The sequence below is a fragment of the Nycticebus coucang genome, chromosome 8, assembly GCF_027406575.1.
Source record: "Nycticebus coucang isolate mNycCou1 chromosome 8, mNycCou1.pri, whole genome shotgun sequence".
Classification (NCBI taxonomy): Eukaryota; Metazoa; Chordata; class Mammalia; order Primates; family Lorisidae; genus Nycticebus; species Nycticebus coucang.
Window position 1 is genome coordinate 40,894,579 of NC_069787.1, and position 19,148 is coordinate 40,913,726.

A 19,148-nucleotide genomic window follows, 5' to 3' on the forward strand; every position below is an offset into this window, starting at 1 on the left:
AAGAAAAATTTGCCACTTGGATCTAATTTAACTTTTCCTGAAAAAAACTAGAATATTTATGTCATTTAATAATAAGTCAGTATTAAATATACACTCAATTAATTTAATCTTTTCAAAGATGATTTTACAAATATGTTTACTTTTCTAAACCTAAGTTCTTGGTATGTAAAACTAGGAAAACATCTGTATCTAAATATCTAACGACTAGAACAGGTTTTTTGCTTGTTTTTGTATTTTTCCTGAGAAAACTTTTAAGTAATAGCTAATTTTGGAAATTTTAAATTTATACATGACTTTTAAAGTACTTTCAATCTAAAGGTACAGCCAGGAAACAGGCATCATAGAATCTCATAGGCCAAGGAGGGAGGAAAAAACCCATTTAAGAGAAAAATCTAAAAACAGCAAAACCCTCAAAAACTTTCCCTGTATCACATCTTCTTGAAAAAGGAAGACATCACTACTCTCAAATCAACAAATGAATGACTCAAGTATCACTAATTTTCTTTGATAATAACTTGCTTAAAACTAAAAAATATGCACGGTTTTAAAACTATTATGTCAACTCAGCATTATTATCACTCATTAAACTATTCCATAATTGGAAAAAAATTAAAATAACCCTTCAAATATTAAGTATATTTAGATTATTGTGCAGAAGAACAGATTCTGATCATCAAGCCAATGTCTTTTTTTTCCAATTAGCCAAATAATTTGATTATGAACTGTAATCAAAATATAAACTACATTAAGGTAAATACAGTACATTCTTAGTTCAAAAATATTGTTTCCTGTCAAAATGATAATGATACTTATCAAACTTGAATGACAACGTTGGCATACAAAGACTGTGCCACCCATTAAAACTGTTTCTAGTCTATTCCATTTTAAATACTAACCAATATCCTTCAACAATATTAATATACCACCAAATCACTTTTTTAAATTACTTTCTTTATAGAACAAAGACATGCACTTTAAAGCTTGTAAAGTGACTAATTCTTAATGTTGTCAAATTAAGTTAAGCAATTTAACACAATTACTGAATGTACTGACTTCTTAAAAAATTGCAGCAATTAAAGAAACTGTTTCACTGTCTTTTATAATGTACATAAATAACTTGGGCTTTTTTCCCCACAGAATTCTGGTCAACATGCCGGAAGTCCAATCTAAGTTTTTGTTCATAATTTGCATTTATCCAAATTGAATAAAAGCATTACTATTATAAAATTGGATCTCCCCCTTTCTCTGATTTTGAGTTCATACTGTTAAAATACTTCACATTCTTATTTTGCTACCACTGTCAATTTTAATAAAGGGTACCCTTACTATAGACAAAATAACGTTGTTCTGAGTTGGGCAGCTTTCAGATTTGTTCATTGTCTGGATAGGCCTCATACCACACTTGCTACTTAATACCCAACTATAAGAACTTGTTAGAAGTTAGGAGGGTAAGGAGATAATGTTTGGCCTTGGGCTATTACACTTTCGCTCTAGGAAGTGAGGACATTGAAGTAAATGATGTTTCTTCCAGCCTTAAATCGAACAAACCAGTGACGAGAAATAAAAACTCCTGAGTAAAATGACATGCTGATACACTGCAATTAATCCTTTCCAATTCTGATTTGTTTTTCATCAACATTGAGATTATTAGTTCACCCTTTAGTTGAAGACAAATAATAAAACATCAATTAATTCAGATAATCATAGCGGTATAATAGAAATAAAGTAGGGCAAAGTTGTGTATTTTACTTCAGCTATGGTGTCAAAACACACTTTCTAGAGACCCAAGTTGATTGTTAGAAACCTTACAATGTCCCCTAGATTCCTCTTGTATTCTTATTGTACTGTTTGCTATTTGTATAGTATTTGTCAAAAACTGTTTTGTGTTATAATGCAAATGACCATTTGAGATAGGCCAAAAAATACCCACATGACACCAAAAAGAAAAAAAAAAAAAAAACGATATCTACATCACCACGTGAACTTCCTGGAAACTGAGAATGTTTCCTTGTTTGGAAAAAATGGTCTTTGGAGATGTGATTAAGGATCTTGAAATAGAGAAATTACCTCAGATTATCCAAGTGAGTCCTAAATGCTAATATAAGCTTCTTTGTAAGAGACACAGAAAAAATAAACACAGAAGAGGACCATGGAGGTGAGGCAGAGTAGAGAGATCTAGCCACAAGTCAAAGGATGCCAACAACCACTGGAAACTGTGAGAGTCAAAAAACCGATTCTCCTCTAGAGCCTTCAGAGGGAGTGTGGCCCCTGCTTACATAGTGGTTTTGGACTTCTGGCTGCCAGAACTATGAGAAAATAAACTTCTGTTGGTTTAAGCCACTCTGTGGTAATTTGTTACAGCAGCTACAGGAAACTAATATGCCCTTCCAATGTTATTTCCTATCACTGAATTCATGGCATTTATCTCAAGTGGCAATTATTTGCTACTTCATTTATCATCTCTCTCTACCAACATGCAAGCTCCTTTAAGTGGGCAGGGGGCTTCACTGTATACCCGGTATCTTAGCATGGTATTTAGAGCATATTATGTTCTTAGAAACTTCTGTTAAATTAAATTAATAAATGTACCCCATAGGTAAGTCTTATAAGACAAGAGACCATGTCTATTAATCATAATTTCCAAAGCCTCCAGCATAGGGCCTTGCAAAAAACTGTTACAGTACTAACTTTGAACTCTAGCAATCAGGAAGTCTGAATTTTAGACCCTCTACTGCAATTTACAGATGTGCCATGGCCATGGCCCCACCTCTATCTTCTATACATCTATTATTAGGCTCAGCACGTTTAAGAGGGTTTAAGCTGTTCATCTTAGAGCTGGTAAGCAGTAGATCCAGATCTCATTGATTTTCACCTCCTTCACACGATCTATAGTGGTTGGTAAACAGTAGGGACAATATTGAGGTTTTTGGATAAAGTAGAATGATATCCAGCTTTAGTGTTGGCCATAAAAGAAATCCAACATTACATCCTTCAGTAAATTCCTAATCATCTCTGAATCTCAATATTTGCAATTGAAAGGAGTTTAACTCTTATCTCATAGAATCATGAACCTAAGAATCACTGGGCCTTTAGTAGGGACTCCATGAGTGGTATGTGCTCATTATTAACCTACTGGCTTAACACAGCCAGGAGTGTACCATTAGACAAGAGTTCTTAATTAGCGCCAAATCACTTACTAGCCACATGAAAGCGGGCAAACTAACCTTTCTGAAACACAGTTCCTTAGTCAAAAGTTGGTAAATATACTTTCCATGTAAGAAGTGGTTCTGACCTAAAAACAAAATGAAATAACTGAATAGTTACACGTAAGAGTGCGCGTCTCAATAATGTGATTTTAAGCAAAAACCCTTGGATTATGAACATGGACAGTCATCTTAAGTAAATATTCCCACTTCCCAGGGCCTTCTGAAACAATGAAAGAGTCCAGCAGACCCTTCTACTGACTCAACGAACCCCAGTTTGAAAACCTTCGAACCAAAAGCCGCGTGAGGGTTCCGCGAGCTCATGATTCTATCCCCTTCAGCTAGTTAACAGTAACTAGCTGCTCTTATTTATCAGTGTATAAAACAAGAAGAGGCCAAGCCGACGTGACAGGTACTCTAGTGAATCCACTACCTGGGTGAGCTCTTAAACCAGCTAAGGTTAAGCTTTTTTGCTGACGGAGGTCAAAACGTTAAAGACAGCGCGGGTCACAGGTTGGATTTTCCACCATTCCTCCGAGAGTCCAGCGGTTGCCTGGGCAACATGGCTTCACCGCGTAGCTTCAGGCGCCGGTCCGCGAGATTAGATAGCGCGACGCGCAGGCGCTTCGTGGCAGCCAATGGGTGCGGCCGGAACTCTGGCATCTCCGAGCCCCGCCCCTTTCCGACCGGATTCGAGGGTGGGGCGGCAGCGGGAGCGCGACCGCTTTCCTAGGGCAGCGGGCGGTTGTTGGTGGCTTTGCTGCGGGGCGCCTCGTCACGTAGGTTACGCACACAATCCTTCCCCAGGGACGGTCCGGAACCCGCCCAGGCGGTTGAGCCCTCTCCAGACCCGGGCACTCAGGAGGCTGGAGTCGCGATGTTTCGTGTCGAGGGTTCGAGGTGTAGCTGACCAGGGGCCATAGGGGCTGAGAAGAGCTTGCCCGAGTCCGGGCCGAGCGCGAAGCCTTTCCCCGCCCTTCGGGCTCCCGGGTTCCCGCCCGCGGATTTCCAGCCGTCAGGGTCACGCCTCTCTCTGGAATCCCTGAACTCTGTGCCCCCCAAGCCCTGGGCCCCCTGCGGGAATGTTCAAAAATGAGTACCAGGTAACCCGAAACGGTTCTCCAACCTGTCTATAGCTTTTTCCCCTTGGAGAGGTAGTGATCAGGGTGAGGATAAACCCTCCCCCGATCCCCCACTTCCCGATAATACTGTCTTTTGGGGGAAAAGAAGGAATTTAAGGATGGATGGTATTGATCCAAAAAGAAAAGAAAAAGTTACCAAGGTTTACGCGTATGATTTGGTTTTTGTTCAAGTGCTGCTTTCAGCTCAGTGCTTCTCATGGTGTTTGAATTGTCTATGATTCCGATTAAAATGCAGACCTCAACCCCCACCCAGACCTGGATCAGAATCTTGAGGGCAGGGTACGGAAATCTTGACTTTAGTAAGGGCCTGGGTACTCACTATTGATGCACAGTGATATCTCAGAAGCTATTTAGAAGAGTGAATGAGCGTAGGAATGAGTTAAACCAAGAAGCTCTTTGGCTGTGTTCTGTGGTCTTTTTCTATACTGGGGGTCAGTGAATCTCAGACCTGGGGGTACATCAGGATCACTGGAGTACTTGTAAAAATGCAGATTTCCTGACTCACCCAGATCTAGTGAATCAGAATCTTTAGAGGGGTTTAGTGGACTTAACCTTTGAAACAATTTTTCCCCAAGTGATTATAGTACATGTGATCCAAGAATCACACTTGGAGAGACAGTGCTTCTGGATCTTCTTCTGTCACTTTTAATAACCTAGAGTGTCTCCACGCATGACCTGTTTTCCTCACCTCAACTGGGCATCTCCTTTACTTGACTCTGATCTTCTGCCCTCCGCTCCTCATTTCTCCTTGAAATTATACTCCCTATTAAACAGTTCTTACTGGTCCCCTCCTCTTCGTTGCTTCTGCTTTTTTTCACCAAACACTACCTGCCTCCTTATGAAAGTCTCAGACTGTTCTACAGTTCTTTTTCTTCATCTCGTTTAGTATCATTAAATGGGTAGAACAATTTTATAGAGTTTGTGTCACTTCATATAGGTGTATGGTTACAAAATCATATGCCTACTGTGGGAAACTTTGAAAAACAAAAAGTTTGCTATCTCATCAAGTATAAGGATTTTTCTCTTAAAAGAAAAAAAAGCTGTCTCAAATTTAAAATTCCTAGTGAAATATGAGCTGCCTAGATGCTACAGTAGTAATTCTATCCCAAATACAATTTGCACATGATTTTGCCCAAGGAAGAAGAAACTAAATGTCTTAACTTCAAGTCACTGTGTGTTAAAACTCAGAAGCAAAAATACATTATTGTGAAAAAGTAAAAGCTCAAAGTTCTTTAAAGAAATTAGATTTTCTTGTGTGTTGTTTGTAATTCAAATCATATTTTGTTTTCATTTTAAATTCTCAATCTTTGCAATAAATTCTTCCTCAGGTAATCATCTTGTTTAATTCCCCTTTTGAAATAATTCTATGTATGTTCAGTAATATCTTCAGTGTTTTCACATGGGCATGTCCCTCCATGTTCTTAGGTTTACAATGAGGAACAAGTAGCCTGTCTATGGAAAGGATTCTCTATTTCTCTTGTGCAGATTTTACCAATCTCCAAATTAATTCATATTAAATAGATAAAAATATCATGTAGGAATTCTCAAAAGAAGAACCCCCCTATCCCTCCTAGCCTTTTTATTGACCAGTATTAAACTATTTAATTGCTTCTTTGATGGCACTATTGAGCCTGTGCTTGATTGTTAATGTTTACTATCCTATGTAATCTAACAACCCATTTTATAGTTGGAAATTGAAGGAATTAAGTAACTCCAAGGTCAAATACTTAAAAAGGCAGTGTTGGAGCCCCAGTCAATATGACTAGAAATCTTGTATTTAGGGATAATTATCAGAATTTATTGGCCTGATTTGAGAATTAAGTTTAAACCCTTTAGTCTGGTTGCAAAACATCTACAAAACAGTGTTTTACAAGGATGATTTGTACACGTCAAGTAAATGAGCCCCACACTCAGAGTTTGTAAGGTTTGTGTGGCACAATTTATTTAATGTTTGTCTTGCTTTAAAAATAAATTCCTTAAACAATTAATCCAAGGTGACCCAAATCAGAATGGTTGTGGCTTAGATACAATCAAGGTACAAAGCAGGGATAATAGCAGGGATGATGTTTCATCCCAGATCTACTTAACTGACAGATGCTTGGCACACTGGTTATAGACTATGTGGTGGATAATATTTCTGCCTTAGCATTATCTTTCACCTTAATTAAATATTTTATTTTTATTGTTTAGGGAGGTGCATTTGTTGAAATCTTCAGTGCTCAGGGAAAAAATCCTGCAGCAAAATGGAAGATTCTTGGCAGTCCATCTGTGATTTGGAAAGTAAGTGTTAGAAATTAGAGCCACATAAAGAAATATGAACGAAGGTTATAGAAAAAATGGAGCTTGATCAGGTTTAGAACTGTTTTCTCTGTTCTTTCGCTCCCAGGCCTTTCGTGACATTGTTGGCTGCAGCTCTCCTAGACATCACTCCACAGTTGTTTAAGACTTTGGCACACAGCTTATAACCTTTCTCTGTACTCCACGTCCTTCTTTATCATTTTAGGTGACTTCAGTATCTATGAGGAAAATCTCTTAAAGTCCTAAGCTTCTCAGTTTCTTGATTTCTTCATCTTTTTTAACCTCTTCCACTCTACTTCAGCATTCATTTCCACTGCCTCAACCAGGTCCTTACCATCACAGACTGCAGGACCTTTGAAATTACTAAGCGAGACATTGAGGTGTCCCTCTCTGACCCCAATCTTTGATTTTTAAGGTCATTTGCTGGGTTACTCCTACTGTGTTTTTCAGTCTAATTGGGACCTTTGGCTATTCACCATTCTACTTTTCCTTTGTGTTTAGTTCTGTTTATTTATTTATCTTCTTTGTTTTCACTTTCTTTTTTTCTCCAGTTCAGAATCCATAGTCCATAACTTTTTTTCTCCAGCTCAGAATCCATAGTCCATAATTTCAATCACTTTCTGGTCAAAACCTTTAATGCCCTTGCCCCTACCCCTTCATCATATCTCTGTATTCTAGCTCCTAGCAAGTCTTAGGATAAGCATATCAAGGCCTAAGCCTACTTTTAAGCCATTTGAGTGACTTTCTTCCTGTAGATTTGCAGTTCAACTTTATAGTAGAAACCAACTAAAATATTCTTTGATTACTGCTATTTTCATTTTGTTTCATAGGAGTTTGATAAAGAAGTTAAAAGTTTTGTGTTTGTCTTGGAAGGCAGCAGCCAAACAAATAAAATTCAATTACCAAAGGAGAATAAGCAAATCCGTAAGTAAGATTTTAATATTGAAGCTCAATATTTGATACTTAAAGTTACTCCTTTATGTCCATAAATGGGAATATAGTATGAGTTATAGTGACATCTGTTGATGTAAAGTGACATGATTTTTTTTTTTTTTAATTTAACAGGTACCTGTATGCCAGGCACTATTGTAGCCCTTTTAAAAAAATATATTTTATCTTGCTATTTATTAGAAATCTAGAAATATTTTGAGACAATTTAGAAGGTTACTTAGTAACCAATAATTATAATAATAGTATTTATTTAGCACTTACTATGTGCCAGAAATGTTCCAAGCATTTTACATCTAATCTAATAAGCTAAGGGGTTCTTTGATATCGGGTAGTTAAGGCTAAGCTTTGAAATAAACTGCAGAGTTCTTAAATTATACAAAATTAATTTGTGAGAACAAAAATTTTAAAAATATTGTAAAGGCATTATTTAGTGACGTATAAACGTATATGCCTTTAAGGATATTAGTATCTAATAATACAGATAAGAATATATGATTTAACAAAAGTTCAAAGAGTACATTTCAATTCTTATTTACCTTAAATATTAAGATCAAAAATTCTAAAGCAGAAGAAACCCTGAAAGATCAGCTAAATGTAGGATCAGAAACCAGGTTATTGCCAGAGATGAGGTTAAAATTCAAGGTTCTGCCTTTAGATTAGGCTTTGAGTAAACTAATGTGACTTAAGGAATATATCTTATCAATATGGTTAATCATATTTTTTATCAACTGTATCCTGTGTTTTAAATACTAATTTCAGATGATCTAGCAAATCTAAGTACAAAATTCTTTTTTACATTCATCATTTAGTTATTTTTCTTCATTCATAAAGAACATTTATTGAATACCTAATATGCACCAGACACTATCAAAAGACCTTTTGTTGGTACCTGATAGTCTAATTTAATTCAGTTTTCTTTTTTTTTTTTTTTTTTTTTTTTTGTAGAGACAGAGTCTCACTGTACCGCCCTCGGGAGAGTGCCGTGGCCTCACACAGCTCACAGCAACCTCCAACTCCTGGGCTTAAGCAATTCTCTTGCCTCAGCCTCCCGAGTAGCTGGGACCACAGGCGCCTGCCACAACGCCCGGCTATTTTTTTGTTGCAGTTTGGCCAGGGCTGGGTTTGAACCCGCCACCCTCGGCATATGGGGCCGGCGCCCTACTCACTGAGCCTTTTTTTTTTTTATTGTTGGGGATTCATTGAGGTACAATAAGCCAGGTTACACTGATTGCAATTGTTAGGTAAAGTCCCTCTTGCAATCATGTCTTGCCCCCATAAAGTGTGACACACACCAAGGCCCCATCCCCCTCCCTCCGTCCCTCTTTCTGCTTTCCCCCCCATAATCTTAATTGTCATTAATTGTCCTCATATCAAAATTGAGTACATAGGATTCATGCTTCTCCATTCTTGTGATGCTTTACTAAGAATAATGTCTTCCACTTCCATCCAGGTTAATACGAAGGATGTAAAGTCTCCATTTTTTTTAATGGCTGAATAGTATTCCATGGTATCAGGCTCTAAACTTTATGCACTGTTTCAAGTGACTATATGCAGAGTTTAAATTTCTAAGACATAAACTAAGCCATAGAAGTTATAGATAGATGATGATTTATTTTAAAGTGGTTTGCCAGTGTATGTTTCTAAAAAAATGAAATATGGAATAGAACTCAGTGAAAAGGAAAGAAATAATCATTGTTAAAATAATTTTTATTCATTGGATACCATCTTAAAATCATGGTTTCTTCACAGTTCCTGTGATTGCAGGGTTTTTTCATTTTCATATATACTTACAATTGAGGTGCACTAAGACGAGCCAGGGAAACATGTCTGAAACAGTAGTTTCTTCTTACAAAAGACACAGTCCATCTTTTTAAGGATATTGACTTTGTAAGATGGCTACATTTAATTTGCAAGAACATGATTTGGTTCTAAGCCAGTGTTAGTTCTTTTGCTTTTGTTTATTTTCTTAGAAAACTCACCTTTACTTCCATTTAATGCCCTCATCATCGAGTTGTTCATAAAGTCGGTCACTTTAGTAATCATTCTCCTTTGGCTCTGAGAAAGATTCTTCCTCTACTAAAGGCTAAGTCATTAAATACAAGTTCCTCCTTTTCTTTTCTTTTCTTTTTTTTTTTTTAGAAACAAATCAAGTTTAATGTGTTATAATTACTTTTTTAGGAAAGATAATGGTTTTAGTTGTTAAAAAAACAAAAGAATCTTTTAATGTTTCTTGTACAATGTCCTAATAATTGAAAATTAATCAAGCTTCTCTGTAGCACGTGTAGTACTGTAATGAATGAAATAGTTTATATAGGCTGCCCTGCACTAATGCCTTTAAGATTAATTATTTGGAATTTTTGATAATGGAAATTTATAGTTATTTTGACTTGTACAAAATGACCTTCTGTGTGAAGTTGGTATGGTTAAATTTAAATGAAATGGCATGTATTGAACACAGGATTGGCTTTTAATTAACATTTCTGAAATTAAATTATCATTATGTATTCCTATTTTAAGAGTAAACTTCTACCTTATTTATGCAAACTTGACGTTAGCTACTCCATGTATTTCTGACTATATTAGGTACTACTTAGGAAGAAAGTTTAGTAATGAAATTAAGCATGTTTAACTTTTCACTTTAAATAGTTATATTTCTGAATTAACTTATATTAGAAGATCTCTAAATTTGTCTTTTTTTTTTCACTGTGCACTTACCAAATAAAAGAAAGAGAGATATTGACCATCAGATAGTGTGCTCGTCTAGGTCAGGGATCTTGAATCATACTTTGTACCTCTTAACTTGGAATCTAATACATAGTTGTGTTGAAATGAGTTTGTTAAATTTGCTGCATTAAGAAATTATGATGATTTGGGTTATCATGTTTAGTTATAACCAACTAGCCTTATATAAGACTTGAGTAAATCCTTCGCCAGCTAAATAAATAAATCCCTGCTGCTCTTCACTCTGGAATGTATTATACAGAGTTGGCCATATGAGATCAGCTCTATCACATGTAAATACCTATCATTTGGAGGGTCTTCTCCTGGATGTTGTTTGAGGCTCATATTTCAAACCATGTTTTCTCTGCCTGTGTCATCGGAATCTAACGGTGTAGTTGTCTCTGAGGATCAGCATCCCTGAAGCTTGTGTTCTAAGTTTCAGCTGCTCTGGAGGATGAGGTCTTTTTTATGAGTTTCCCCCCAGGCCTCTCATGCCCCCACTTCAGTATGCTTTTTTTTTTTTTGAAGTAATACTTCAATCATTGTCCTCTGTGCTTTTTTTTTTATTATATTATAGCTGTGTACATTAATGTGATCATGGGGCACCATACACTGGTTTTATAGACTGTTTGACACATTTTCATTCACTGGTTAACACAGCCTTAACACAATAACTAAGAAAATGCCAGGAAGGCTATGTTAACCAGTATGCTTTTTAAAATAAATCTCATCATGACTTCCTCTCTTTAAAACTCTTCAGTGGCTTTGACCTATTCTACTGATAGTCCTCTTGTCAAAGTCACTAGTGACCTCTATAGTCGTGAATCCAGTGGCCAATTCTCAGAACACATCTCACTTCACAGACAGGCAGCATTTAAGAGAGTTAAGGTCTCTTGATAACACTTTCTTCACTCATTTCCAGGATGTCCACACTCTTTAATTTTTTTCCTACTTCACTGATCTTCTTTCTTAGTCTCCGTTGGTGGTTCTCATTCTTCTCCCCAACCCAGCTTCCTGTTCCATTGCCCCTGGATTCAGTCCTCGTCCTCTGTTTACATTTACTCTCTTGATTATTGACTTCCTGCTCATAGATTTAAATATTATCACTGTCTTAATCCAGCTTACATTTCCAGCTAAGACTTCTCTCCTAAACTCCAGACTTGTATATCAGCTTGCTTGCTTACATTTCTACTTGGACATCTTAAATGCAATATGTCCAAAGTCTAACTCTGGTCTTTACTTCTTGAAATTCAGTTTCTTCCTGTCAGCTGCCCCATTTTAGTTAGCAACTTGTGTTTATAATTGCTTAGAACAAAAACTCATAAACCAGCTTTGATTTTTCTTTCTCTTTATTCAGTCCATCAGGAAGATTTTGTTGGCACAATTTAAAATATATTGAGAGCCTGACTACTTCTTGGTACCTCCAGTGCCACTACCCTGGTCCAAGCCACCATTATCTCAAGTTCAGATTATTATAGTAGTCCACTTTATGTCCCTTTTTCTGACTTGTCCTCTTTACAGTTTGTTGTCAAATTAGTGGCCAGAGTGGTACTTTTAAATTGTAAGTAAGATGTTAATCATGTTACCCCTCTGCCAAAAATACCCTATCTTTCCTAGATTAAAACCTTTCCCAGATACTCTATAGCAGGGGTCCTTAAACTGTGGCCCGCGGGCCACATGAAGCAGTGTGATTGTATTTGTTCCCGTTTTGTTTTTTTACTTCAAAATAAGATATATGCAGTGCGCATAGGAATTTGTTTATAGTTTTGTTTTTTAAACTATAGTCCGGCCCTTCAACGGTCTGAGGGACAGTGAATTGGCCCCCTGTTTAAAAAGTTTGAGGACACCTGCTCTATAGTATCTGGTGTCTGAATTCCCTGGCCTTATTCAGTCTCTTTTCCTTATTCACTCTGCTCCAACCAGATAGGTCTGACCACTGTTTTGAAATATAAACCAAGGCTCTGTCACCTTAGCACCTGTGTATAGGGTATATCCTCTACCTGGAGCTTCTCCCTACCCAATAGTTACAGGGATCAGCCTCTCTCCTTCTTTTAAGCCTTTACTAAAATGTCACCTTCTCAATGAGGCCCACCTGACTTGTACTAAAGTTACAGCCTATGCTTTATACCCCTCTCCATTCTTCATCCAGCTCTACTTTCCCCTTAGTACTTAATTACCATTTGATGTGCTGTGCAATTGTTATGTTTATTTATTGTTTTTCTCACTATCACTGGCAGAATTTAATCTTTTGTTCATCTAGAACAGGGCCTGGCACATAGTACTTCAGTAAATCTTTGTTGAATAAAATGAATAAATGTATGAGTGGCTTCCCATTGATTTTAGAATAACCTATTATTCTTCACACAGCCTTTAAGACCCACAAGATTGGGTTTCTGGCTGCTTTGCCAGACCTATCTCCTGCTGCATTTCCTTTTCTGTCTTACCTACCAGCCTACTAATCTCTTTTTAGGTCCATCCAATCTACTATGTGCTTTTCCATGATGGGATGGAGTAGTTCCTCTACCTGCAATATTAGTTCCTCTCTCCTACACCCACTCCGCTTGCCTTGTCACTTCCTACTTATTCTTCCCATCTGGGTTCCAATGTTATTTCAAGAAAACCTTTACTCATCATCCTTTTCTTCCACAAAGACCCAGAGTTATGTGCCTTCACAGCACTCTGACATCTCCTGGCACGTAAGTTCTAAGAAGGCCGAGACCAAGTGTATCTTATTTACCATAAAAACTTCAGCATTGAGGGCAGCGCCTGTGGCTCAAAGGAGTAGGATGCCATATGTCGGAGGTGGCGGGTTCAAACCCAGCCCCAGCCAAAACTGCAAAAAAAAAAAAAAACCCTTTAGCATTGATTCTTGTACTCACTGAGTCTTGTACTGACTCATGGTAGGTGCTCAATAAGTCTTTGTGGAAAGATAAATAATGCTATGAGGTATAAACCTAAATTATTCAGCCAGTTTTACAGATGAAAAGTATAAGGTCCCAGACAGGTTTTCTAATTTGCCCAAAGGATCTGGACTTTATGCCATAATGATAAGGCATAAATTATTCCTGTTTCGTGTGTTGAAGTGGGAGAAAAAAATGGTAAAAAATAGGTAGCTTGTCTCAGGCAGACAACAAATTATAAAACTGCAAAACCTGTGTATTTCAGTAGAAATTAAATTTGTATGAATTTTATGGATTTGATGGACATTTTTTGATTAATATTCAACATAACTTAGAGAAAGTGATTTTAAATATGATGTAGATATGAAGCGTCAGTTTAAATTTAATAGGCCACTGGACAAAATATTACTATAGAATTTATTTAGCATTTGTGACACATAGGATCAGTCTGTGTCAAATGTTATTAAAGTACTTTTTTCATTGTCAGAATATCACCATAAGGTATTGTCATACTTCTTTTAATCTTAGAAGTGAAGCCTTTTGGAAACTGGGGCTTGTATAGATGAGAAAGTTCAATTACAAAGCTTTCTTTTTTGAGGGTAGAGAATGTTTCATATCAAAAAATGCTCATTCAAAAGTGCCCTACATGTGTAGTTCTTTATGTTTGAAGAGAACAGTGCTGATTCAGTGAGATTTTTGACATAAATTAGGGACCTTTGTAAAGACTGATTTCATTTATCCTAGCATTCTCTCAGCTCTATTTACAAAGACTATTGTGCATTGGGAAAAAATATTGTAGCACCAATCAGTGCAAGATGCAAGAGAGATGGATTGACAGTGGTTTAAGTTGGACTCATTTTTGGCCTCTCACGTTGCTTCGTAGACCAGAACTCTGGTTACTTCACTGGTTTTTCCCATAAATATGATCGAATCAGATTCTTAGAAAATTTTCTAGGGTCAGAGCATATCTCCTATTTATTACATTGCCTTTTCTATTGATAGCTTTCTAGGGCAACTTACAAGCTTACTTCTTTTTTAGGAAGTGAATTTGAGATAAAAATGTTCCTGTGTTTAAGTAATTCAGGAATGTTGAAAGGCAGTTCAGCATAAGAATTATAAACTTCTGGTCTTTATACATAAACTATACAAAAATCTGTTGTTACTTTAAAATATTATATTTGCTAAGCCTGCTAAGTTGGAATAATAGAAAATAGCATGAATTTTAGATCAGTTGCCTTCCCTTAAGTCCTGTCCACATTTTGGCCTGTCATTTAGCTTTGTAGGAAAGGTTCACAGATAATTGAAGACTTCTCTATTTCCTATCTAAAGTCTCACATCAGAAAAATGTTGCTAAGCTGCTTGCTTTAGAAAGTATGATACTAAAACATAATTGAGAGAATTGAGCATAAGTTCAAAACCTAAAAGCACTAAGTGAACAGATCTGAAGAGATAATGTAAAATCAGTTACTTTTTTTAAGCAGTTGTAGACTTCAGCTATCAAATGTGCCATAGGAACTGGTTTTTCTACCAATATTTTGAATTAGATGAAGCTAATGATAGGGAATAAAAGCTATCAGTTCTTAGTGAGCATTAAATTAATTAAAAGAATATTCAGTTAACCAAAGGAGTTATAAATGAAAATATGTTTCTCCATCGATCTCAGCATAGACACATTTAAAACCATATGAACTAGCTATGGCTCATCAAACCTTCAGTTTTAGTTGTCATAATTAGAATTGTTTTTCTTGATCTATTGTTTTTTATTAAGTTGTTTAGTACAGTTAAAGCTGTCAGTGAATAGAAATAATTGCCACATGCTTTTATGTGGTTGCCTTGATGGGAATCTATAGTTCAATTTTATATGTCTCTGTTGAATGTGTGCTATGTGTATATTTTCCTGCAACCTAATAAAAATAGTAAATAAAAAAATACTAGTTTTAAAATTTTTGTAAAAATTTCTCCAGTGCCACAGATGAGACTTTAAAAGGCAACATTTGTTGTTATTTTGATTTGATTTCCATCAATCTTTTTGCTTTCATAATGAGGTTATAACTCATGGGTAGTGCTATTGCAGTTCCGTATATTACTGAAATGCTAAAAGCTTCAGCTTACTGATGGTGTGTGATTGTGTTTGTCTATATGCACATATAAATAGTTTGAACCTTTGAATGTATATTTTCCCCCTCTTGTTCTAGTTGGACTGATCCAGAGGTTTCTTGTACTTCAGATTTATGTACCCCTGGGACAAGACTTCTCCACTGAATTACTGTAAGATATACAGAACTTCTTTGAATGTTTTATGTGTATTAGACATTTGATCAATTGAAGCAGTACCAACAGTCATTAACTCCAAGTGGCAGTTTTTGCATTAAAGAATAGTGACTTATCAAGTCGACATGAAGTAATTAAACTAATTTAATCGTATTTCTTAAATATCACTATAGTCTGGCATTTCCCCAGGGAAAGAAAGCAAATTTCATCTGTTTAAGAAAATAGCAAAGGATTATGATTTTGACAATAAATGACCTATAACTTGAAGAAATATCTAAAAGTTTGAAATTTTTGGTTCAAATGAAGGGCGGTGATGTTACACTTTGTACTATGTTCTATTCAAAACTCTGGTTGTTTAAAATTGATTGAAATACCTTATTTTAATATTTACTTTGTTTAGAAGTATTGATCCTTCCTATTCACATGTAGACAGCCTGAAATATATTTGTTTTAAATGGCTTTGCTAGATTGTTTAGCAAAAATGAAAACTATACAACTTTTACTCAGTTGAGCTATCTGTTGTATGAGATCATACTGGAATGAAAATAACATTTGATTTGCATACTCATAGAAATTGAATATCGCTTAAGATTTATTAATAAATTCTTATACTTTCAATAAACCATTACATTTAAGGTATGGTGTTTTCTAATTTTTCTTTGTGTTTAATAGCTGTCCAAAGTCTAAGCTTAGGCTTTTATTTTTCATGCTGGAATAAATTATTTTTCTTGTTAATGAGGATAATTTTGAACTGGTTTTACTGGTACAAAATAATAGGAAGGAAGAGCTCTTCTTTTAATAAAATGGGAATAACAAATTTGAGTTATTCATTTCTCATGTTTATATTAATGATTGATCTATATGTTGTTAATACATTTTTGGTTTCTTGGGTAATAACGAAAAGATAGAACAATTTATACCTTTGTTAAACCTTTGTTTTTTTCAGCCTTAAACATCAGTAAACATCTTACTAAAATCTTCTTTTATCATCTGCCATGGTCACTGAGATTCTTTAAATTGGTTCTTAGAGTAACAACACCAAAGCATTATTTGATGTTCTTATGTACTATTTTCTGGTTCTGTGGAAAAAGCATTCAAGACTCCAAAGACATAGAGGTACGGGAAGGATTACAGCCACAAAGCTTTATTGTGTAGGGAAAAGTGGTTTTCTACCAAATGAAAGAAGACAAATTACATTTTATTTTTAAACGTTTTAAGCTCCTTACATAGAAATCCAGTCGAGCCCCCCCCCTTTCCCATCTCTATGGCTGTGCTTTGAGATCCTTCAGAAGGAGTGGTGGGGGCACTGGTGGTTGGCCTTTTACTGAAGCTGTTCAAGATACTTGGCCGAACCTTGGAACAGAATCTTTTGCCAAGGAGCCCTCTTTTTCTTTGCAAAATTCAGCTTTATTTGAGATTATCACCCTAGCCTAGGCATTATACTGTTTTTAACTGATTTAATAACAATTAAATCTTTACTTATTGCAAAATCAATAAGCATCTTAGGTTTAATTTAATCCTGGCAGGAAAGCAGTGATATCTAAGTAAATCTGACTACCTCTTTGCTACTGTATTGCTAACACTTTTGGCCTTTTGAAGCATGGGAAAACATTTTGCAGGATGTTGGGGATTAATGATTAGATTGCAAATTCATTTAACTGTAATCAGATTTTGTTGTTCTCTTATCCATGTGGCAAATTTTTGGGTTTTCCAAATGGTTTTAGTTTTATATTTTAGAAAAATAAATGTCTTATTGTCAGGTCCTGCCTCTTGGTGAACTGTTGTCCTGGTTCTTTGGCTACTTGCTTGGAAATGTCACAAGCAGGGCCAGTGTGATGGAGTGATTGCAGACAGGAAGCCATGCCACACAGACAGCTTTTATTGCAGAAAAGAAGGAAGTTGTACAAAGTGAAAATATGTTTTAGAGAGCAGAAGGCTGAGTTTCCATGAGTGGAGAAAGATATTAAGGGCTTCCAGGTGGTCTGGGGGAAGGGCTTATGGTAAGTGTGAGATGTTGCTAGATGATTGACAGGTGTTCTGTGGTTTCCCGTAGTCCCTTCCCCTGGTGGTCCCCAGTTTCTCCATCCCTAGGAACTGCCCTCTTAGCCTGTATCTGCCACCTGCAGATTTGGTCCTTGCCTAACATTATAGATAAAAAGTTGAAATGAAATTAACATGTGGAAGACAATCTCTATCTTGACCTTATGAATCTATGAGATTATAAGAAAATAGATTAACTCTGTATTTGAATTTGTTGCTAATATGTAATCAAAATACTGTGCTGTTTTAGGAAGTAATGACAGAAATGATGTTTTTACAGGAAGGAAAGCAGAATAACAAATATAGATTCTCTTTCTGGTTTTTTTTTTTCTCTGCCTGAAATAAAAGGGCTTTCTTTCAGCACCCTCAGTGTTCTACTGCTTTTCTAGCAGCATAGTTCTAGGCTATTTTAAATAATACATTTCTCTAACAAGCTTGTAAAGTCACATAACAGAAAGATATCTGACATCTAAAATTTTCCATTGTCAGAATGGGGAGGCGTTTTGTTTCACAAGGATACATTTATACATCAAGAGGTTTCATAAGTGGAGCCTTGGCAGCTGGTTTATGAATTTAGTAATAATTTCCTCAGTATCTTCCTGTGTCCCCCATGCCCACTATATGATTATACTGCTCAGAAAGAGGTTATACATATGGGTTAGTAGTGGATGCCTTAGAACCAACAACAGTACTGCTTGGGAATTACTCATTCAGTCAACAAATTATTGAATCCTATTGTTAGGCAGTGTGTTAGGCATGGGAGATGTGATAGATCTTGAATCTATACACTTCTCCCCACACTCACTGCTATCCTCCTAGTTCTAAACCATGGTCACATTTCCACTGACCCACCATTAGAGCTTCCTGTGGACATCCCAGCTTCCTCTCTTGTCCTCTTCCACTCTAGTCTCCACACTGCAGTTAGAATTATCTTTCTAGAAAACAACTGAAATTCCTATTGAACTGAGGAGGAAATTACAAATCCATAATACTCTCTGTGCTATGATCTCTCACCTCTACCTTCTCATCTCAGACCACTCTGCTGTGAGGTCACAGTTTGTCCGCCACGCCAGCTCTTTCCCTTCCTCGTGTGCCAAGTAAGGTCTCTTCTTACTGTGTTCAAGTGCTTTTTGTCCCTCAGTCTTTGCCTGGATAACCTAACTCCTAATCAGTCTCTTCATCTCAGCTTAAGTATCCTTTCTTCAGAAAGGCCTTTTTGATTTTCCCCCAATGAAGTGAGATTCATCTCTTCTGCCATTTCCTAGAACCTTCTTCTTTTCCTTTGTCACAACTGTAATAGTTTATATATATTTATTTGATTATCTGTGTTTTGGAGTAGACTTGAGTTCCATGAGGACAGGGGCCCCTTTTTTCTACTCAGCTTGATATCCCAGCAAGGTCTTGCACATAACAGACTATAAAATAAGGACTTGTGGGCAGAGGATGGGTAGACCAGGATAAGAAGCACCCAATCTCTGTCCCCAGAGGGGAAAAAATCCATTAAAAGGCAATTCAATTTGAATACAGTTTGATAGACAGAATGATGACATACAAAAACAAGATCTGTGAGAGACTAGGTTGAAGTAAGAATGTAAGCTTAGAACTAGAGAGATGTGCAGTCA

At 36.3% G+C, this 19,148-nt stretch overlaps 1 protein-coding gene across 1 annotated transcript in view; it reads left to right on the forward strand.

Annotated features, from left to right (window-relative positions):
• The first annotated feature begins 3,892 nt into the window (after positions 1 to 3,892).
• CFAP20DC (CFAP20 domain containing) overlaps positions 3,893 to 19,148 on the forward strand; it is a 360,272-nt gene continuing 345,016 nt past the window's right edge. Inside the window, exons 1-4 of the mRNA XM_053599624.1 lie at positions 3,893 to 4,306; positions 6,536 to 6,625; positions 7,474 to 7,567; positions 15,411 to 15,483. Coding sequence (XP_053455599.1) covers positions 4,286 to 4,306; positions 6,536 to 6,625; positions 7,474 to 7,567; positions 15,411 to 15,483 — 278 coding nt within the window. The 5' untranslated portion in view covers positions 3,893 to 4,285. The remainder of the gene's footprint in view (positions 4,307 to 6,535; positions 6,626 to 7,473; positions 7,568 to 15,410; positions 15,484 to 19,148) is intronic.